Below are 23,871 nucleotides of genomic sequence, written 5' to 3'. Positions count from 1 at the left end.
CGGACGTTTTTCTCTTTCGGCAAATTGCCGAAAAAGGGCATTTTCGGCCGATATGTTTCGGCGGCCGAAATTTCGGTGCATCCCTAATAAAAACTGACAAGCGTTTGAATCCCTCTGCAATCTAGCCAAAATTACAAAAAAAAAAAAGTTTTGTTTTTAGTTATACTTTAACCACTTAAGGACCACCGCATGGCAATGTACGTCGGACACCCTCCCGCTGGATCCGTTTCGCTGCAGGAGCGATCCGGGATGAGGGGATGGCCGTTGGTTTCTGGCCATCCCCTCTCGATCGCTCCTGGCGAATGAGAAGCTTCCCCCGCTGTGTATAGTAAACACAGACAGGGAGGAAGTGATGTCATTCTCCTCGGGGCGGTCTTTTTGACCAGACTACGAGGAGAACAGTGAAAGTAAGTGTGCACCAACACTACACTGACATGTAGGCACACAACCCCCCCCCCCGTCACAGTGTCACTGATTGCAGTGATCATTTATTTACTGATCACTGCATTCAGTGTTAGTTGTGACAGTAAAAACTGTCAGGGCAGTTAGTGTTAGGTCCAGGGTAGCCCCCTACCCCCCCCAATAAAGGTTTAACCCCCTGATTGCCCCTAGAGTTAACCCTTTCACCCCCTTTTGCCAGTGTCACTAAGCGATCGTTTTTCTGATCGCTGCATTAGTGTCACTGGTGCCGCTAAGTAGCTAGTTATTTTCTTAGGTTCACCGCCAGTTTTTTATAGCGCTAGGTACCCCGATATACTACCCAATAACGGTTTTAACCCCCTGATTGCCCCTAGTTAACCCTTCCACCCCCTTTTGCCAGTTATCACTAAGCGATCCTTTTTCTGATCGCTGCATTAGTGTCACTGGTGCCGTTAGGTAGCTAGTTATTTTTTTTAGGTTTACCGCCAGGTTTTTATAGCGCTAGGTACCCCCATATATTACCCAATAATGGTTTTAACCCCGATTGCCCCTAGTTATCCCTTTCACCAGCGATCACTGTATAAGTGCCACTGGTGACGCTGGTTAGCCAGTTAGTTATTTAGGTTCCCCGTCAGGTTTTAATATAGCGCCAGGGACCCCCATATACTACCTAATAAAGATTTGAACCCCCTGATTGCCCCTAGTTAACCCTTTCACCAGTGATCACCGTATAAGTGTTACGGGTGACTCTGGTTAGTTAGTTTGCTTTTTATAGCATCAGGGCACCCACCATTTATTACCCAATAAAGGTTTAACCCCCTGATCACCCGGCGGGTGATATCAATTAGGTTTTAGGATCAGGGTCTGCGTCACCCCAGGCAGCGCTAGGTTAGTGCCAGTACCGCTAACACCCACGCGCAAAGCATACTTCTCCCGTAGTGGTATAGTATCTGAACAGATCAATATCTGACTGATCAGATCTATACTAGTGTCCCCAGCAGTTTAGGGTTCCAAAAAAACGCATTGTTTGCCCCTCCGCCCAGCCCACCCAAGTGCAGTATCGATCAATCACTGTCACTTACAAAACACTAAACACATAACTGCAGCGTTCGCAGAGTCAGGCCTGATCCCTGCGATCGCTAACAGGTTTTTTTGGTAGCGTTTTATATTTAAATCCGGAAGGCAGTGCTTGGTTTTCGGGGTCCCGTATGTGGCTAGGCTCCCAAAAAGTCCCCCGCATGTGGTATCCCCATACTCGGGAGAAGCAGGAGAATTTATTTTGGGGTGTAATTTCACATATGCCCTTAGCATGTGTGAGCAATATATCATTTAGTGACAACTTTGTGCAAAAAAAATAAAATAAAATTGTAATATTCCTGCAACTTGTGGCAAAATATAAAATATTTCATGGACTCAACATGCCTCTCAGTAAATAGCTTAGGGTGTCTACTTTCCAAAATGGGGTCATTTGGGGGGGGGTTTTGTGCTATTTTGGCATTTTATGGCCTTGGAAACTGTGATAGGTAGTGAGGAGTGAAATCAAAAATTTGCACCCTTAGAAATCCTGAAGGCAGTGATTGGTTTTCGGGGTGCCGTACGCGGCTAGACTCCCAACAAGTCCCACATATGTGGTATCCCCGTACTCAGGAGAAGCAGCAGAATATATTTTGGGGTGTAATTCCACATATAACTATGGCATGTGTGAGCAATATATCATTTAGTGACAACTTTTTGTAAACCTTTTTTATTTTTATTTTTTGTGTCATTATTCAATCACTTGGGAGAAAAAAAAAAAATTCAATGGGCTCAACATGCCTCTCAGCAATTTTCTTGGGGTTTCTACTTTCCAAAATGGGGTCATTTTGGGGGGGGGGGGTTTGTACTGCCCTGCCATTTTAGCACCTCAAGAAATGAGATAGGCAGTCATAAATTAAAAGCTGTGTAAATTCCAGAAAATGTACTCTAGTTTGTAGATGCTATAACTTTTGCGCAAACCAATAAATATACACTTATTGACATTTTTTTTTTACTAAAGACATGTGGCTGAATACATTTTGCCCTAAATGTATGACTAAAATTGAGTTTATTCGATTTTTCTTATAACAAAAAGTAGAAAATAGAAAAGACTGGAATATTGTGCTTTGTAAAACATTTTATAGTATGATTACACAACTGCTTAATTTGGCTCATACTAAGGAACTAATATATATATATATATATATATATATATATATATATATATATATATATATTAATATATTATACACACTAGGGACTGGGTGTAATTGGCATGACGGACAGTGGGAGTTTCTAATTAGCGAGCATAAGTCTATGTATTAAGAACTATGACATTACAAAGAATAATTTGAGAGTATTTATCATTTCAGAAGGTTTTTTTTGTGTTTTTTTTTTAGGGTGTACTTGGATAGATGCTGCTGCTCAGTTCTCTATCCTGCATATTCACTTTCCCTATTGTAAACGCCTCTACTCCAAGTGGAGGAAAGTCGGAGGCGTCTTAACTTTTCCTACCAAGCGTTTAGCAGGCAGGTTTGCAAATTGCATGGTGCTGGCTTTTCGCTTGGCTTATTCTTCCTTAGGATCGCTGAGATTTGGCCGGATTCTGAGAAAATTTTTATTTTTATTTTTTCTCTCCCTCTCTCAGTTTGTTGTTCAACTGAAAAATATATATATATTCCAAACTATTTTCAGCAAGTCCACAGTGAAAGAATATATTGTATATATTATAAGTAAGCGCCCACTAAAATAAATATAAAAATACTGAAGTGAATATCAAAAATTCTTAATTTAAACAAGTCCACAGTGAAAAAAATATATAATATAATGTCCCATAAAGTGACTCTGTGGTGATGATCCAAATAATATTAACTGTGATGTGACTTCACACACGTGCTCCCCCCTGTGTGACTGCGCTCACCTCCAATTGTGTGACCGCACAATTAAGTTTGGTCCACAACAGCAGCTGAACCACTTCTGGGCTCTAAGTGATTTACAGGCTCCACCAGGTTTAATCCAAAATATGATAACAATGATTAAGGGCGCTCTGTAAAGAATATTAATCTAAACCACTAATTAACAAAAAGCATATATTTCTCTTCCTAAATCACCGAATAAAAATGGCTGGAAAAGAAAGTACTGAAAATAATGTGAAAATCACCAAAGTGAAAAATATACACATCGCACAAATGATTATACTAGAAAAATGGGGGACATCAATGAACCACCGTGCATAATAATAATAATTGACAAAGTAAAGTCCCAATAAAGTGTCTCTACAAAGAATGAATTCTATCGAATTCTGTCGATCCGGAAGGTGAAAAACAAATAATATTCGTGATATAGCAGCGGTTAGCAACAACTCGGAAGAAAACTTGCGACTCCCTCCACCATGAACGTAGAACTATACCAGTAGTGATAATACAAGTCAAAACTACTTACTTTTTAATTAAAGTGGTCAAACGGATCTGGTAAGCAGTTTGGACTTGTATTATCACTACTGGTGTAGTTCTATGTTCATGGTGGAGGGAGTCGCAAGTTTTCTTCCGAGTTGTTGCTAACCGCTGCTATATCACGAATATTATTTGTTTTTCACCTTCCGGATCGACAGAATTCGATAGAATTCCTTCTTTGTAGAGACACTTTATTGGGACTTTACTTTGTCAATTATTATTATTATGCACGGTGGTTCATTGATGTCCACCATTTTTCTAGTATAATCATTTGTACAATGTGTATATTTTTCACTTTGGTGATTTTCACATTATTTTCAGTACTTTCTTTTCCAGCCATTTTTATTCAGTGATTTAGGAAGAGAAATATATGCTTTTTGTTAATTAGTGGTTTCGATTAATATTCTTTACAGAGCGCCCTTAATCATTGTTATCACTCTATAGGTGTTTGTTTCACTTTTCTAGGGAGCTGCTCTTTTGTGTATATATTTTTATATATTTTTTTATTATTATTTTTTTTTGTTTGCATGGCGCGGAATTTGAGTAGTTGAATTGCAACTGCCTTGTTCACTTAATCCAAACATGGTATCCTCAATTTAAAACACAAAAGAGGCCAAAAAGTGCATCATCATTTAAATATAGAAATTGCTGTTGTGGACAAAACATATACATATATATATATACACACACATATACATATATATATATATATACACACACACACACACACACACACACACACACACACCTATATAAATTCACTCACTGTGGACTTGCTGAAATTAAGAATTTTTTATGTTTACTACAATTTTTTTATATTTCTTTCACTGTGCACTTGCTTGACAACAAGTATTTAATTAATATATTTTTTCATTAATATATTCTTTGTTTGGGAATTCAAGTTGCTCCAAACACAGAAACCTGAAATTTTAACAGGGGTGTGTAGACTTTTTATTATATATTATAGGCACTGCGAGGTGCTGCGGCGCAGGAAACAGGTTCAACTCTCTCCCCTCCCTCTCGGCAATCATATGGGACGCGTCACAGGTACCAGATGATTGCCCAGGCAATGACAGTACGCAGTGCATGCCCGGCTGTGAAGCCACAGCCAGGCGCCCACAATGACAATGCCGGTGCCACAGAGAGGAGGGGGAGACTAGCGGGGTTCCATACGCCCGCATCGCTGGACTGTGGGACAGGTAAGTGTCCGATTAATAAAAGTCAGCAGTTACACTTTTTGTAGTTGCTGACTTTTATATGGGTGGAACTCCGCTTTAAAGTCTGTATTAACTACAGCTGCAACTACCGATGATTCTAAAAACACAGAAGCTATACCTGCAGATTCTTGCTGTGCTCGGTCTCCTCTAAAGATTTCTGATAATCTTGAGCGTTTTTCTGTAAGGCTTCAACTTTCTCCTGAAACTCCTTCAGCTCCTGCTCCTTTTTAGCAAATACTTCTTCATCTGCTGCGAGAGCATCCTTCAAACATAAAAATAAAACAAACAAAAAAAAATAAAAAGCAGTCAACACTTTCAATCACATTAATAAAAATAAAACTGCGTCCCCATACTTTTAACCCTTGTACACACGGTCGGACATTCCGACAACAAAATCCGTCGGAATTTGTCCGACGGATTTTGTCCGAAACTTGTGTTGCATAGGCACGGTCGGACAAAGTTGTCGGAAAAAATCCGATCGTACGTAACGTGATGACGTTATTTCGTTACACGGGGCTACGTTCAGGCTAGTAGCCAATAGCTTTGGTCTAGGAATTTGATCTGAGCATGCGTGGCAGTTTGTCCGATCGGATCATGTTGTCGGAAAGTTTTATAGCCCAGCTCTAAAACTTTGTCCGTCAGATATTCCGACGGAAACAGTCCGATGGAGCACACACACAGTCGGTTTATTCGACAACGCGGTCTGATCGGACATTTTCCATCGGAATGTCCGATCGTGTGTACAAGGGCTAAGAAAAAACGGTTTAGGTGTATTCTTAGTACATACTTATCCAAGCTCATTTGTTCTAGTGTGTCAAATTATGGATACTTTGCAATGTTATTCACTTGATATTCCCTTTGTAATACCATTTTGCCATAAACAGAGGATATTTATGCATCTCCAAGTACCTAGTATGAATTTGAGATACATGCATGGTTTGCTCTAGCCACAATGTAGCAAATATTTAGATGGATACCCCATATAAGTAGAAGCTACCTAACTGCAGGGATGGCCTAGTATTTACCAGGGACAATGCATCTTCAGAAACAGAACAAAAGACTAAGTAGTTGCTAAGAAACATCTAATTCAGATCGTAATAAAAGCTTTCTGAAGATTATACTTGAGTGGATAAAAACCATCTGTCAATGCTCACAAAGTGCTAGAAAATTAACCATACATAACAGTACAGTATGATATTATATCATAGCACAGGCACCCCCAGGGGAGATATGGCTACACAATAAAAGAGGCAAAAAGCCAGGTCTGGATAGAGGTTTTTTTAATGCAACAATGTCTAAAATTGCACTTTTTAAACTTTTTATAAAGCACATTCCTTGCAATATTTGTCACATGAAAAAAAACACTTTACCATCAGTCTTCAACATCGAAAATTAGCTTACTGTAACATTTGCCCTATTCTTAAAGGGCAAATGCTATATGCAATGCACACTTTTAAAGCCCAACTCTGGGAGTTAGTCAAAATCTACCCCTGAAATGCCATCCCCCCCCCAAACTGCAAGGTTTAAATGCTCATTACATCCAGGGGATAGAACAAGAAGCGGTATTACTTATCCTAACCCCTGCTCCAGTGCCATCCTCCTCTTCCTGAAGCTCCGGCCTGTGGGGGGCCCCTTGATGTCATCAAGTACAATGCAGAGCTATTCCCCATGCACTGTAAGTGGAGGGGACAAGCATGAGACTGCAGCCATGTGGCTTAAAGAGGAGGCTCCAAAGACCTAGTTTTAAGTAGCCTGCTGGAGCGCAAAATAAGTAGGTATTTCTCCATTAGCCCCTTTCACACTAGCGGACCGATTGGGTTTGCCTGTCCATTTTTTAGGCAGACCCGATAAGACCACCCATTCTTCTCTATGGGGTGGCGGATGTCAGCATACATGTGTCCGCTGTCACCCAGCCGGCATCTGATCTGTTAAAAACAGACGGATGGGGATCTATATCCCATCCGTCTGGCAGATCGAATGACAATCGGATGCAAAAGGTCAGTTTCCATCCGACCACCCATAGAAACTACAGGCTGTGTCTGTATCAGCTCTGTCATTTGCCTGTTCAGCGGGGGACCAGTGGAGACATCCCCTGCCCTTGCAGTGTGGAAGCCCCATAATTTTTATGTTTGCCACGTTGAGGTAGCGAATCACTGGATTTTTTTTTCAAATCAAATTGCAGTAACTGCTCATGGAGATTCATACCAGGCAAATGGTTTTTAACACATCTTTTAAAAAAATTTAATTACCACTGACCCTGCAAGAGCCGAGACTGTGCAAAAACACTTTTTCACCACAATTAAACAAGTTGAGCCTGAACATTTACAATTGCCACTATACGCAGCTTCTGTAAGTAAAATGATTTGCCAAGAATAAATCACTGTCACATTCAAAAGTATTCACACCCCTTGAAATTTTCCTAATTTTTTTATGTTACATCCAAAAATGTAAATGTCTTTTATTGGGATTTTATGTGATAGACCAACACAAAGTGGCACATAATTGCAATGTGGAAGGAAAATAATAAATGTTTTTCAACATTTCTTGCAAATAAATATGTGAAAAGTGTGGTGTGCATTTATATTCAGCCCCCCCAAGTCAATACTTTGTAGAACCACCTTTCACTGCAATTACAGCTGCAAGTCTTTTTGGGGATGTCTCTACCAGCTTTGCACATCTAGAGAGTGACATTTCTGCCATTCTTCTTTGCAAAACAGCTCAAGTTCTGTCAGATTGGATGGAGAGCATCTGTGAACAGCAATTTTCAAGTCTTGCCACAGACTCTCAATTGGATTTAGCTCTGGACTTTGACTGGGCCATTCAAACACATGAATATGCTTTGATCTAAACCATTCCATTGTAGCTCTGGCTGTACATTTAGGGTCGTTGTCCTGCTGGAAGGTGAACCTCCGCCCCAGTCTCAAGTCTCTAAGAGACTCTAACAGGTTTTCTTCTAAGATTGCCCTGTATTTGGCTCCATCCACCTCTCTGACCAGCTCCCCTGTTCCTGCTGAAGAAAAGCATCCCCACAACATGATGCTGCCACCACCATGTTTCACGGTGGGGCTGGTGTGTTCTGGGTGATGTGCAGTGTTCATTTAACGCCACACATAGCGTTTTGCTTTTAGGCCAAAAAGTTCATTTTTGGTCTCATCTGACCAGAGCACCTTCTTCCACATATTTGCTGTGTCCCCCCACATGGCTTCTCGCAAACTGCAAACAGGACTTCTTATGGCTTTCTTTCAACAATGGCTTTCTTCTAGTCACTCTTCCATAAAGGCCAAATTTGTGGAGTGCATGATTAATAGTTGTCCTGTGGACAGATCCTGCCACCCGAGCTGTGGATCTCTGCAGCTCCTCCTGAGTTACCAAGAGCTGCTTCTCTGATTAATGCTCTCCTTGCCCGGCCTGTCAGTTTAGGTGGATGACCATGTCTTGGTAGGTTTGCAGTTGTGCCATACTCTTTCCATTTTCCGATGATGGATTGAACAGTGCTCAGTAAAATTGTCAAAGCTTGGGATATTTTTTTTTTTTATAACCTAACCCTGCCCCTTCTCCACAACATTATCCCTGACCTGTCTGGTGTGTTCCTTGGCCTTCGTAATACTGTTTGTTCACAAAGGTTCTCTAACAAACCTATGAAGGTTTCACAGAACAGCGGTATTTATAGGCCGGGTTCACACCGCTGCGATGCGGGAACGCCGCGAATCCGCAGCGTTTTCCCGCATCGCATTACTCCCGCCGGCAGTTCACACTGCCCTATGCGGACGGCTGGGAGTGTCAATGATATGTTAATGACACCCCCAGATCCGTCCGCATATCGCAGTGCGATCTGCCGACTCGCACAGGAATCGGATCGCATGGTGTGAACCCCCATGCGATCCGATTCTGTTGCGGACCAAAAAAAGGGTCCTGTGCGAGTTTTCTGCGGGAGCGATGCGAATTCAGCCATACTATCTGTATGGCTGTACTCGCATCGCTACGGAGATCGGATGTGATTTGCGGTGCGAATCACATCCGGATCTCCCCCCGCAACAGTGTGAACCCAGCCATACTGAGAATAAAATTACACACAGGTGGACTCTATTTACTAAATTAGGGGACTTCTCAAGGCAACTGGTTCCACTAGATTTTAGTTAGGGGTATCGGAGTAAAGGGGGGGCTGAATACAAATGCACGCAACACTTTTCACATATTTATTTGTAAAAAGATTTGAAAGCCATTTATCATTTTCCTTCCACTTCACAATTATGTCCCACTTTATGTTAGTCTATCACATAAAATCCCAATATATATTTACGTTTTTGGTTGTAACATGAAAAAATTTGGACAATTTCAAGAGATATGAATACTTTTTAAAGGCACTGTATATGGAAAATGCTGCCAAAAATGTCAGTGAATGTTTATAACAATATATTTGTGTTTCAAATCTTTAAAAAAAAAAAAAAAAAGCGCCATATACCTGGCATTTCTTTAGCTCCCTTTTAAGCTGTAGTATGGTGATATGATGTGGTTCCCCTCTGCCACTGGCAATTGCATCATCAGTTCCAGGAATAGAGGCTGTCTCACTTCTTAGCTCCTCTGCCAAAACTAGCCAGCTCTCAAGTCGATTCTTTTGGGATTTCGTAAGGCCAGACATGACCTTAAATTCATGGAATAAAGATAAAGCTTCCTCTGTACAGAGTCTGTGGTTGTAACACTCGAGTTGAAATTGTGCAAGTTGCTCTTCTAGAGCTCCAATCTTGCTCTTTTCTTGGCCCCAGTCTTGAGACAGTTGGCTTTGTCGACTTACCCTGCTGCTCTGCTGGTTCTGTAAAGCTTCCCTAAGTGCTTTGATTTCCAGTTGCATTTCATCCATTCTGTCCCAGTCTGGGTTATAATTTACTATTGGCTTGTTTTTTATATTTCTAGCTCGGTTGGCATACTTAAGAGAATTTAAAGACTCATCGAAGTCTGATGTAGAAGGACTAATGCATGTAATCATGACCGTTTTGGCATTTCCACCTAAGGAGTCCTTAAGAATGCGAGTAATCTTAGCATCTCTATAAGGCACATGTGCACTTTTTCGCCTGGGATCAGCTAATGCACTTATTACATTGCCCAGGGCAAGCAAACCGCTGTTTATCTGGATTGACTCTTTAAATCGCTCTCCTGTGTTTCCAGTTTTTGTCACTCTTTCTGAGCCTGCCAAGTCCACAAAATGAAATTTTGATGTGATCATCTGAACTGACCTTGCAGTAGTACTTTCACTGCTGTTTTTCTCTCTTTGCTGACATATGGTAATTGTAAAGATTGCATGAGAACGACTGGAATGTTCATTCATTTGCGTGGTACTAGTGTGCCGTGCTGCACTTCCAGATTCTAGAAGACTCATAACTTCATCTGCACTTTCTACTTGGCTTTCCTTGGCACCAATGATAACTTGAAAACCCAAAATAAAATAATGTTAATCAGATGAGAAGACTAGATATATGCATGCATATACATGTGACAAATCAATATTAGGACTAGAGCAGTTTTTTTTTTATAAATCAGGTAAAAAGAACAATATTGTACAATAGCCTACAGAACTATAGGTCAGTTTTAGCAGTTTAGAGCAGACAAAAGTAAAAGCAAACGATGATGTGTACAGTAATTGTCCATTGAGCAAAAACTTTTTGTTTTACTGAATAAAAGCCATTACATGCGTATAAAATGCAAGTATTACAATCAGAGCTGCTGGTAAAGCAGTACAACCAGCCCTCCTCTACTGGGCACAGGCCTCATCAGTTCAAAAGGGGGGACCTATCAGTACTGCCTTATTGCTGGCACGTGTGACTCTTGTGCAGTGCTATTAGCTTCTACTTTTCTTTTCTTCCTCTGGCTGTACTGCAGGAGGATTGGTTCTAGTATCAGTAACCCCTTACCCTACTGTCTGGGACCCCTGTGTGCCTCTTTCCCCCCGCAGTGTTGCCGTTTTTTCTCCTCTCCCTGTGGCAGCTGCTGAGGGCATACATGCGGGCTATTTCAGGATGGTGAGCGGGGGGGGGGGGGGGGGGGGGGCTCACCATCCTGAATGACCATACCACCCCAAATGAACACGCTAAGCGATTGGTACCGATCGCTCACTGAGGGAGTGCAGATATTTCCGCTGTGCCTCCATTCACTTGAATAGGTATTTTCAACGGGGGTATAATTTCTGCCATGGCTGCAAAGCTTAGCATCACTGGGGAGGAGGGGGGCTCTGTCAGGTAGGCGTGATGGAGCATGCACATTGGCGTTTGTGCACTGGCACATTTGTACGGTCGACGTGGCAGGCACGCATGACCCAGCGGACATTTTAAAAGACATAGTTGCACATGGTGGCCAGCCCATCCTCTAATCTGCCTCTGAAGCAGCCGGCCTGTGTCTGGCGAAAACTGGCCAGGCATGCACCCACTGAATACCTCTTCACAGTGACCTAATGTTCACCCATCCAGGAATTGGATGCAAACCCTGCAAAACAAGTTGGTATTGGAACCCTTACAAGTAGTGATGCACCGAAATTTCGGCCACCGAAACATATCGGCCGAAAATGCCCTTTTCGGCAATTTGCCGAAAGAGAAAAACGGCCGTTAATGGAGCCGAAAATGGGGCGTGGCCTGGGTGGGGGCGGGGCTCCGCCCCTGGTGACGCCCATCATGGGGGGTGTATAGCGCAGGAGAGCCACCTCCGCCGCCTGTTTGATCGCAGCGCCGGGAACATCACAGCTTTCATTTCAATAGCTGTGTGTTCACGGCCGCACGCCGTCACACGCAGCCCCTCCCCCTTGTCCGGGCACTTAGATAGACAGATCATCCGCAGGATTGGATGGATGATCTGTCTATCAAAGTGCCCGGACAAGGGGGAGGGGCTGCGTGTGACGGCGCGCGGCCGGGAACACACAGCTATTGAAATGAAAGCTGTGATGTTCCCGGCGCTGCGATCAAACAGGCGGCGAAGGCGGCTCTCTTCCCTGCACACAGTGCACAGGCTGGCTGCAAAATGGCACACAGGCTGCAATGGGGCACACTGGCTGCAATGGGGCACACTGGCTGCAATTGGCTGCAATGGGGCACACTGGCTGCAATTGGCTGCAATGGGGCACACTAGCTGCAATTGGGCACACTAGCTGCAATTGGCTGCAATGGGGCACACTAGCTGCAATGGGGCACACTAGCTGCAATTGGCTGCAATGGGGCACACTAGCTGCAATGGGGCACACTGGCTGCAATTGGCTGCAATGGGGCACACTGGCTGCAATGGGGGATGACTCCTGTACCACGTCCTCTGTCTCTGACCATCTCCTGTACCATGTCCCCAGTCTGACCATCTCCTGTACCACGTCCTCCTTCTCTGACCATCTCCTATACCGTGTCCCCAGTCTGACCATCTCCTGTACCATGTCGCCAGTCTGACCATCTCCTGTACCGTGTCCCCAGTCTCTGACCATCTCCTGTACCGTGTCCCCAGTCTCTGACCATCTCCTGTACCGTGTCCCCAGTCTCTGACCATCTCCTGTACCGTGTCCCCAGCCTCTGACCATCTCCTGTACCGTGTCCCCAGCCTCTGACCATCTCCTGTACCGTGTCCCCAGTCTCTGACCATCTCCTGTACCACGTCCTCCGTCTCTGACCATCTCCTATACCGTGTGCCCAGTCTGACCATCTCCTGTACCGTGTCCCCAGTCTGACCATCTCCTGTACCGTGTCCCCAGTCTCTGACCATCTCCTGTACCATGTCCCCAGTCTCTGACCATCTCCTGTACCGTGTCCCCAGTCTCTGACCATCTCCTGTGCCGTGTCCCCAGTCTCTGACCATCTCCTGTACCGTGTCCCCAGTCTCTGACCATCTCCTGTACCGTGTCCCCAGTCTCTGACCACCTCCTGTACCATGCATGCAGTCTCTGACCACCTCCTGTACCATGCATGCAGTCTCTGACCACCTCCTGTACCATGCATGCAGTCTCTGACCACCTCCTGTACCATGCATGCAGTCTCTGACCACCTCCTGTACCATGCATGCAGTCTCTGACCACCTCCTGTACCATGTCCCCAGTCTCTGACCACCTCCTGTACCATGTCCCCAGTCTCTGACCATCTCCTGTACCATGTCCCCAGTCTCTGACCACCTCCTGTACCATGTCCCCAGTCTCTGACCACCTCCTGTACCATGTCCCCAGTCTCTGACCACCTCCTGTACCATGTCCCCAGTCTCTGACCACCTCCTGTACCATGTCCCCAGTCTCTGACCACCTCCTGTACCATGTCCCCAGTCTCTGACCACCTCCTGTACCATGTCCCCAGTCTCTGACCACCTCCTGTACCATGTCCCCAGTCTCTGACCACCTCCTGTACCATGTCCTCAGTCTCTGACCACCTCCTGTACCATGTCCCCAGTCTCTGACCACCTCCTGTACCATGTCCCCAGTCTCTGACCACCTTCTGTACCATGTCCCCAGTCTCTGACCACCTCCTGTACCATGTCCCCAGTCTCTGACCACCTCCTGTACCATGTCCCCAGTCTCTGACCACCTCCTGTACCATGTCCCTAGTCTCTGACCACCTCCTGTACCATGTCCCCAGTCTCTGACCACCTCCTGTACCATGTCCCCAGTCTCTGACCACCTCCTGTACCATGTCCCCAGTCTCTGACCACCTCCTGTACCATGTCCCCAGTCTCTGACCACCTCCTGTACCATGTCCCCAGTCTCTGACCACCTCCTGTACCATGTCCCCAGTCTCTGACCACCTCCTGTATAAAAATATTTTTTAAAAAACAGTCATTTTCGGTATCGGTGCTGTTTCGGTATCGGTTTCGGTTTTCGGCCTAGTGTATTTTTCATTTTCGGTATCTGTTTCGGCACCAAAAAACCCATTCGGTGCATCCCTACTTACAAGCATCAGGAACCGATAAGTATCAATGCCTATACACCCCATAGGAAATTGACACCAATATTTTTATTTGGCCATGTGAATTGTATGGAACTGTGCTGTCTCTATCTATTTTCTCAGACATGGATTGATTATTTCTATGGTTCATGGACACAGGGAATGCTTTTTTTGGCCTGATCTAATGCTGGAGTTTGGGGGAGACTCATGACATGCTTGCAGTCATAGATGAAATGGACTTTGCTTATATAACCTTATCTGATGTTATCTCAAGCTTCTAATGTTTATTTCCTCCTCTAGACCATTATACCATGCTGACCCCTCTGAGGGGGGGTTTTGCATTTTCTATACTAGGAACTTTCCTAGTGACTTCTATGCTTCCTCTCCATATATCTACTAAAATTTGCCACGATGAAGAAATAAGGTTCCCTGTGATGTACATGTACCAACGTAAGGACTATTATCCATGATGTTAACCATTACCCAACGATTCCTGGAGGGATACCTTTGTCTATACTTGCTTTGTAGAAATACATGTATGGTGATATTATCTTTATCCATATCATTGGGTCACTATGCCTGTGTATGTGAGTGAGGTGGAAGTGTATGTAAATTTATGTTTTGGGTATATTTTTAATGAAGTGTCACATTCTAGTATGTTAATAAAAAGGATTTTTTTGGTTTGATAAAGCTCATGGAGTTGGAGTCAAAATTATTTTTTTTTTCTTACTCAGTTTTGTTTGATTGCTTCTGGCGGGGGGGGGGGGGCAGTCCCCCAGTCAGAACACAATAGCTTAGTGGGGAGATTGCTGTACTACCATTGGATACTTAGTACAGAGAGCTCCTCAGTTTTGTTTTTTTGTTAAGTCTGCTGGGTTGAACAATAAAAAAAAAAAAATAATTCAAGTGCGCCCCAGGTTTAAAATAAGAGCCTTTATCATTTGCTATATGCAGTTTACCAAAATATTTCATCTAGCACTATACCTTTTCAACGGAAGCACAATAGTTGGAATTTGTAATATGTAAGTTAATGAGGCCACTGGTAAAACAACAAATATATATTAAACATGAATCCGACTTTGGTTTATTAATATAAGTACCTGTGTTTCCCTTCTCATCTTCCCTAATGTGAATATCTTTTACATTCGTTTCAAGTTCCAGAAGGTCCCGCAGATCTTCCTTGTAAACTTCTATATAAGACACTGTAATGTTAAAGTCAGTGTTGTGGTTTTCAGAGATCATCTGGAAGAGCTCCTGGATGGCACGTGGAATTATACCCTTTTCTTCATCAGCAACAGAAGCTTGAATACAAAACACAGTTACAGTTATTTCAGGAAACTTTACATAACTGTTGACATATATAGCCTTATCTGCAGAGACAGCCATTATGTCACATTTGTGAATTTCCCATGAAAAATAAACTAAATAAATAAAAATAACTATAATAAACAATAACTGCAAATACTTTTCTATATCTTTTGACCTAAAACAGTGGACACACGCTTCTACTCACTCTGTTGGCAACTGCCTTGACCTCATATTCTCCTACCTATGCACTTCCGCACAACAATATTCTTTATTCTTTTTCCTCTATCTGATCACCACCTTATTAGTTTCACTCTCTCCTTGCCTGCCTCCTCCTTGCCTGCCTCCTCCATGCCTTCCAACTACCAAACTATTACCCGTAGAAACCTTCACCATCTTAACCCTTCTCTACTTTTTTTCTGCTACAGATTGTCTCTATGACAAAATCTCATCCTTGTCCTGCTCCAACCTGACCACTTCTATCTACAACTATTCACTGCCATCCACCCTGGATACCTTCGCCCCCCTCACTGCACACAGAATCAGGCTCCGGGCTCCGACCGCTACAACGCCGGCAGACAGACAATACCATAAGCCTCAAAAACGTAGCCGTGCTCTTGAGCGTCTGTGGCATAAGACTAAGTCACAGCAAGATTTCAGTCAATATAAATCTGCCCTCCAAAAATACCATTCCTGCCTGCATGCTGCCAAACAGACCTACTTTATGACTCTCATTAACACCCTCTATCGCTGTCCCCGCCAACTCTTTTCTACCTTTACCACTGTACTTCGTCCTCCATTACCTCCACCCACTAACTTACTCACTGCCCAGGAGATTGCTAATCACTTAAAAAATAAGATTGAGACAATTCGTCTCGAGATCTCCTTTCTACAGATATCTTCCTCACTTTACACTCCTTGTCCTCCTGCACAACCAATACTTCCCTCTTTTAACCCAGCTACTATAGAGGAAGTCACAAAACTTTTTTCTAAGGCCGCGTACACATGGGCGGACTGTATGGCGTACTTAGTCCGTCATACAATTCGACGGACAGTCCGTCATACTTTCGACTGAACGGACTTGACCACACACGGATGCACAAACAGTCCGTCGAAAGCTTGCGCGATGACGTGTACAGCACGTACGACGGGACTAGAAATAGGAAGTCCAATACACAGCAAAGCACCCTTCCGCCGTGTAAATCCTTTCTGGGCATGCGCCATTCTTAGTCCGTCGAACTAGCCTACTGACGAGCGGATTGTCCGCTGAAACCAAAGTACGACGGACAGAATTTCGAAAAATCCGAAATACTTAGTACGCCAGACTGCACGCTGAAAAAGTCAGCTGAAGCCCACACACGAGCGGACTGTCCGCTGAAATGTGTTTCGACGGACTAAGTACGCCATACAGTCCGCCCGTGTGTATGCGGCCTTACACCCACCTAACCTCCTGCCCCCTGGACCCTGTTTCTTCTCAAATACTACGGTCACCATCTGACTCTATCCAACACTCTTTAACTCATATCTTCAACCTCTCACGCTACAATGGCATCTTCCCCAACCCTCTAAAACATGCGCTAGTCACTTCCATACCAAAAAAGACCTCACTAGACCCCACCAATCCTAACAACCCAAGACCCACCTCTTTACTCCCTTTTGTCTCCAAACTCCTTGAATGTTTAGTCTACAACCGACTGAGCGACCACCTCATTGAGAATAACCTTCTTTATCCACTTCAGTCTGGATTTCGCCCACAGCACTCCACAGAAACTGCCATCCTAAAACTCACAAACAACTTACTAACAGCCAAAACCAACGGTCATTATTCCGTACTCTTACTCTTGGACCTTTCTGCTGCCTTTGATACAGTTGATCACCCCCTCCTCCTCAAAAAACTCAATTTGCTTGGTCTCCATGGCTGCACTCTCTGTTGGTTCAAATCTTACCTATCTCATCGCACCTTCAGTGTCACTTACAACTTCACTTGCTCCTCTCCAACTCATCTTACCGTTGGGGTCCCCAAAGGTTCTGTCCTTGGACCTCTACTATTCTAGTTCCTCGCTGGGTCAGGCGATAGCCTCCCATGGCTTTCAATACCATTTATATGCCGACGACACCCAAATCTATCTCTCCGCCCTTCAGCTCACTCCATCAATCTCCTCACGCATCACTGATTTAGTAACAGACATATCAGCCTGGAAGTCAAACCACTTCCTGAAACTGAAGCTAAAACTGTGCTCTTAATATTTCCTCCCTCACATGCCTCTTCCACATGCCCCTTCCCCCGACTTCTCTTTCAAGATCAATGGCACATCTATCAGTCTTTCGCCACATGCCAGGATGCTAGGGGTAACCTTAGACTCTGAACTGTCCTTTCAGGCCCACATCCAATCCCTGTCCAGAGCATACAGCCTTAGCATACGCAGCATTTCCAAAATACGCCCCTTTTTAACTAATGACACCACCAAGCTTCTAATTCACTCCCTGGTTATCTCTTGCCTCTACTACTGCAATTCCCTCCTCATTGGATTACCTTTTCATAGACTATCCCCCCTGCAGTCCATAATGAATGCAGCTGAAAGACTCTTCCACTTTACTAACCATTCAGTGTCCTCCACCCCTCTCTCCCAATCCCTCCACTGGCTTCCACTCACCCAATGAATACAATTCAAAGTACTAACAATAAATTTACAAAGTCATTCATAACTGCCCCCAGCTGCATCACTAACCTAGTCCCAAAATACCAACCAAGCCGCTCTCTTCGGTCCTCCCATGACCTCCTGCTCTCTAGCTCCCTTGTCACCTCCTCCCATGCTCGCCTCCAGGATTTCTGCAGAGCTTCTCCCATTCTTTGGAACTCCCTACCCCAATCTGTCCGACTGTCCACTAATCTATCCCTCTTTAGGCGATCCCTGAAAACCCTTCTCTTTAAAGAAGCCTATCCTGCTTCTAACACTGTTTTACTTCCTCCATCAGCTCATCCCCCACAGCTATTACCTTTTGTATCAATTGGTCCTCACTTTTTAGATTGTACGCTGTAATGACTAGGACCCTCCGATTCCTCTTGTACTAAATTGTAATGTAATTGTAATGTAACTGTAATGTCTGCCTTTATTTTGTTGAGTGCTGCACAAACTGTTGGGGCTATATAAAACATGTACCGTATATACTCGAGTATAAGCCGAGATTTTCAGCCTCTTTTTTGAGGCTGAAAGTGCCCCCCTCGGCTTATACTCGAGCCATCGCTGTCTGCCTGCTCGATCAGCGTATCGAGCAGACAGACAGCGGCCATTCTAACATTCAAACGCCGCGCCTCCGCCTTCGCCTGTGATAGGCGGAACACTGAATTTCCCAGCAGCCTGTGTTCCGCCTATCACGGACATCGTCTCATCCTCGTACTACGGACGAGGATGAGACGATGTCCGTGATAGGCGGAACACAGGCTGCTGGGAAATTGAGTGTTCCGCCTATCACGGACATCCGATAGGCGGAACACTCAATTTCCCAGCAGTCAGTGGGAAATTGAGTGTTCCGCCTATCACCGACGGAGGCGCGGCTTTTGAATCCTAGAATGGCCGCCGACGAAGAGCTGAAGGACGGAGGCTCGGCTCGGGCCGGGACGGGCCGGGCCGGGACGGGACGCAGGCTGGACGGGACGCAGGCTGGACGGGACGCAGGCTGGACGGACACAGGCAGGCTGCACGGACACACACACACACACACACACACACACACACACACACACACACGGATGCATGGACACACACACACACACACACACACACACACACACGGATGCATGGACACACACACGGATGCATGGACACACACACACACACACACACACACACACACACACACGGATGCATGGACACACACACACACACACACACACACGGATGCATGGACACACACACACACACACACACACGGATGCATGGACACACACACACACACACACGGATGCATGGACACACACACACACACACACACGGATGGATGGACACACACACAGGGATGGATGGACCCACAGGGATGGACGGACACACAGGGATGGACAGGCATGTCTCACCCTCGGCTTATACACGAGTCAATAATTTTTTCCAGTTTTTTGGGGGTAAATTGGGGGCCTCGGCTTATATTCGGGTCGGCCTATACTCGAGTATATACGGTATAATAATAATAATAATATCTAAAAAGCTCCAAAAATTAAAAAGGACTAGTTACAGATGTATAAGATATTTAAATTACAGTGGTGCAAACAGCAGTTGCTCTAAAAAAGCAGCTATTTCTGTTCATCTTTGATCCACGGTGCTTCTTTTCCACTACTACAGTGAGAGGTGGGCGGGGATGAGCACCAGAGCTGGGCCTGAAAGTGCAGCAACTCATAGCAAACACTCACATACTCTAAAGTTCTTTCAATAAAACAGAAAATCTGATTGGGTGCGATAGGTCAGGGCACTACACATAATTACGGATTGTGAGCATTTTTCGTTTGGGAAACAGGCTTGTAATCCAAAGCACTAGTATATCAAAGCGAATTTCCCCATAAGAAATAATGGAAACTCGATTCGTTCCACAGACATTTATTCATAAATCCTTCAGTTTATAGTCCATATAAAACAGATTATAGCAATGTAATAGGTTGTGTAACCATAAAATGTCCATCCACAAATGGCCACCTCCACAAGGTGATTAGAAGCAAAATCCAGCAGGAGCTACAGAGTATAAAAGAGAAGAGAGGCGCCTTCAAGTGTAGAAATATGGTTACATTTAATGAACGTACATCATTTAGCAACTCACATGATTGATGAATAAACACTTCAGCCCCAGAAGGTTTACCCCATCATGACCAGGCTATTTTTTGCAATATGGCATTGTGTAAATTTAACTGACAATTGCGCGGTTGGGCGACACTGTACCCAAATAAAGTTGATGTCCTTTTTTTCCCCACAAATAGAGCTTTCTTTTGGTGGTATTTGATCACCTAGTTTTTTTGTTACCTGCGGTTTTTTTTGCGCTATAAACAAATAAAAAGACTGATAATTTTGAAAAACAAAACAAAAAAAAATATTTTTTACTTTATGCTATAAAACAGGGGTAGTAAAATTAAAATTCAAGGAGGTCCAGTAACTAAAAAAAAAAAAAAATTTCATCCGGAGGTCCAAATCACAAGTCTGCGTCATGAAAGATTGTACATGTCTACTTTTTTTTTTTTTTGGCGTAAGCCGTGCTCTGACGCTTTTCTTACTGTTTCCTCCACACACTCTGGTAATACTCTGTAAATGTCCCGAACGGTGGTCCCTCTTACATAAGGTGTCCCTACCAGAGTAATTCACTATATTGGGTACCCTCATCAGACTAACCCATAAATCAGTTGCCACTGTCAGAGTATCCTCTTATATCAGCTGTGCCCAACAGAGTGCCCCCTTACATTAGCTATTGCTGTCAGAGGCCCCCCTTACATCTGGTGTCTCCCATCAGTGTGCCCCTATACATCAGCTGTGCTGCTTTATATTAGGTGTCCCCATCAGAGTGCCAACTTACATCAGGTGGTCCCATCAGAGTGCCCCCCATCTGGAGTGAAGAGAGACCATCACTGTGACTCAGGAGTGTTGTGTCGTGAGGTCTCATCTGTACTGCTGCACACTGCTGTCAGTGTCACTGTGAGAGTCAATTTCACGTGTGTGCGCGCATGCCCATTTTCATTTCCTCCTGACTCCTATCCCTGAGCTACTTACTAGTAAATCGTACTCACCATCGTAAATAAAATAAGATTTTTTTTCCCCTTAATATCTACGTTAAATCACATTGCCAATTGCATATTGTACTTGTTTGTAGACTAAATACTAAAATGTGCACTTTAAACTGTTTTTTTTTTTTGAATTTTGGAAATGGCAGTAAAAACGTGGCTGTGCCAGTAATGTTTGGGTGTCATGTCAGTAAATTTCAATCTGGTAGGTTGGCAACACTGACCCGTACATCGCTACCTATCTCCGGGTTTAGGGTGCCTGCATGCCAATGATTTATGGCTGGGACCCGCTGATCAGCTGTGTACATTCAGAGAGCTCTGTGTGTTCATATGGATGGGGGGTTCATTAAGAATTAAAGCAATTTCAACAGCAGGCAACGGTCAGTCAAATTACTAAATAGAGCAGCACCTCTGTGACAGATGGTCCAAAGGAAAAAAATGGTATCTGCCCACTAAATGAGGGTGTCCGACACACAGGCATGCCTTCTGTGTTCATGAAAAGGTAATCCAAGAATGACAGGCAAACAAAAGACACACATATTAGAATACAGGGGTCTCTATGACACCACCACACTTCAGCCAGCAGATGCTTGTCTACATCCATTGAGAAATAAAGCCACAAGGAAACATAAACCCCTACAAATGTAAGGATTTTTATCTAGGGGGTTTGCTCCTATAGGTGTCCAACTCTGGTTTTTGGCTACAGCCCCCACCGTCTTCTTGGTCCTCTTGTACCTATCCTTTTTTAGTAGCGCCACTGACCCCTTTATTTTACTATTAGTTTTACAAAACACTTTTTGTTCTTGAATATCATTATTAAAACAGTCTATTTTTAAAGACAATTGGAGATAGGATTAAACAATAATTTTAGATAAGTAAACAAACATGATGGCTTTGTGGTTTGCACAGCTGCAGAATAGCACCGGGGTCCTTGTTTCACTTCCCAGCAAGAGGTCTACTTGCTGGTTTCCTCTGAGCACTTCTGTTCCCCAAAAACATATTTGGAGATTAAAGGTCTTCTGATCAAAGTGGAGTGCGTGTGTTCTTGTGCAACAGGAAGGGGTGGACAATAGGATATATGGCCCTTTATACTGAATATTATGTTGGTATTATAGAAATATGGAAAATCATATCCAATATAAAAACAAAGAGGAGAAAATAAAAAAGTCAACAAAATCGTGTAATTTATTTCAATATAAAACATTGCAATTACATGCCAATGCTCCATTAAAACTACAACTTTAATTTTAAGTTATTTCTCACACACGGCATAAGCATACTTAAATTTACACCAAAACTAGTGGTGCACCGAAATTTCGGCCGTCTAAAACACATCGGCTGAACTGCGTTTTCGGCTTGCGGCCAAAAGAAAAGGTGCCAATAATAGCACCAAAAAGGGGTGGGGTCCGCCCGGTTGCCACACATTGCAGGGGGTGTCACCTGTCCTCCTCTCCCTCTTCCTCTTTATTTTGCTGAATTGTCCAGGTGGCTACAGTAACAATGGCCCACCTCCTGTGATAAACAGCACACTGATCCAATGCCAGCACACTGAATCAGTGCGACGTATCACAGGAGGGGGGACATTGTTACTGCGCCTGGGAAATTCAAATCCAGCTCTGTGACAGAGTGAGAGATCGCCGCTCTGATCCTCCGGGCACTGGCGAGGCTGCATTGATCTCTTGTATCATGTCTGCAGTCTCCGACCATCTCCTGTATCATGTCTGCTAGAGGTAAACCAAATGGAAATTTTGCTAATACTATTAGTAGTGTGTTTGAGTTTAAGTAAGAGATTGCAGACATGATACAAGAGATGTTTAGAGACTGAGGACATGATACAAGAGATGGTTAGAGCCTGCAGACTGCATTTTCTTGAGCTTTTCTAGCACTAAAAAGGTGCCAATAACGGCAAACAATAAATTAATATTAATTTAAATTGATCATATTAATTAAAAAGTTGAATATAATACAATTATATATAAAAATATAAATATTTTTTTTAAAACTGTCATTTTTGGTTTTCAGCTAAATGCATCCTGCATTTTCAGTTTTGGTACCAAAATTCCCATTGGGTGCACCCCTACCCAAAACAAATTCTTTACTCCCCCCAGTATGAGGATACCCCATGTGTGAGACTTTTTCACTGCCACGATCCATAGAAGGGCCCAAAAATCCAAGGAGCACTTTCAGGCTTTCAAGGGGCATAAAAATATATCCGATTTCCCATGACACGAGAAACACCCACAAAATGATTCCATTTTGCAAAGTAAATCCTTCAACGTATTTAATTAGAGGCATGGTGAGTTTTTTGAAGGTCACATTTTTACCATAACGGAAAATGAAAAAAAGAAAATGATAAAATTGATAAATAAGAAATTGACGATGTCAATTAATAGGATATTTCTCACACACAGCATTGGCATATTTAAAATACAACCCAAAGCACATTCTGCTACTTCTGAGTATGGGAATACCATACACGTGAGACTTTTTCCGACTGATTATGTACCAGACATTGTACCTTGTGCATCACAGAAATCAACCAATTCTACCAATATATAGTGGTCAACCAATGTATGAGTGGTCAGAGAATAAGGCTTTGTGTGGCATCACATTTAACAGTCCCTGTTCCTAGAAGCTGAGCAAACTTTGTCTAGTGGTATGTAGCTGCCCCCAGAATGCTATGTTCACTGGCCAGGAAGTACAGGAGGCTAAAGAAAGGAAGAAAAAAAAAAAAATTGCTGTGGTTCCAGAAGATCAGTTGTCCGCAGCAGATGACTGAGACTGATGTCTCACAGGAACATAGTCAGTGGGATTTGCAGATG

General features: G+C 43.6%; 1 protein-coding gene across 2 annotated transcripts in view; it reads right to left on the bottom strand.

The window, feature by feature from the left end:
* Nucleotides 1–23,871, bottom strand: part of KIF27 (kinesin family member 27) — a 144,114-nt gene that overhangs the window by 107,723 nt on the left and 12,520 nt on the right. For both annotated transcript variants that reach the window (XM_077474864.1, XM_077474863.1), the window contains exons 3-5: nucleotides 15,093–15,293; nucleotides 9,567–10,525; nucleotides 5,223–5,366 (exon numbers count right to left, since the gene is read on the bottom strand). In XM_077474864.1, the coding sequence (XP_077330990.1) occupies nucleotides 5,223–5,366; nucleotides 9,567–10,525; nucleotides 15,093–15,293 (1,304 nt within the window). The remainder of the gene's footprint in view (nucleotides 1–5,222; nucleotides 5,367–9,566; nucleotides 10,526–15,092; nucleotides 15,294–23,871) is intronic.

This window comes from Lithobates pipiens, unplaced genomic scaffold (assembly GCF_037356315.1).
Source record: "Lithobates pipiens isolate NorthernLeopardFrog02 unplaced genomic scaffold, aLitPip1_a1.2 Scaffold_13, whole genome shotgun sequence".
NCBI classification, from domain to species: Eukaryota; Metazoa; Chordata; class Amphibia; order Anura; family Ranidae; genus Lithobates; species Lithobates pipiens.
Note: the sequence above shows the minus strand (reverse complement) of the source record. Positions and strands in the feature narration are given on the sequence as shown.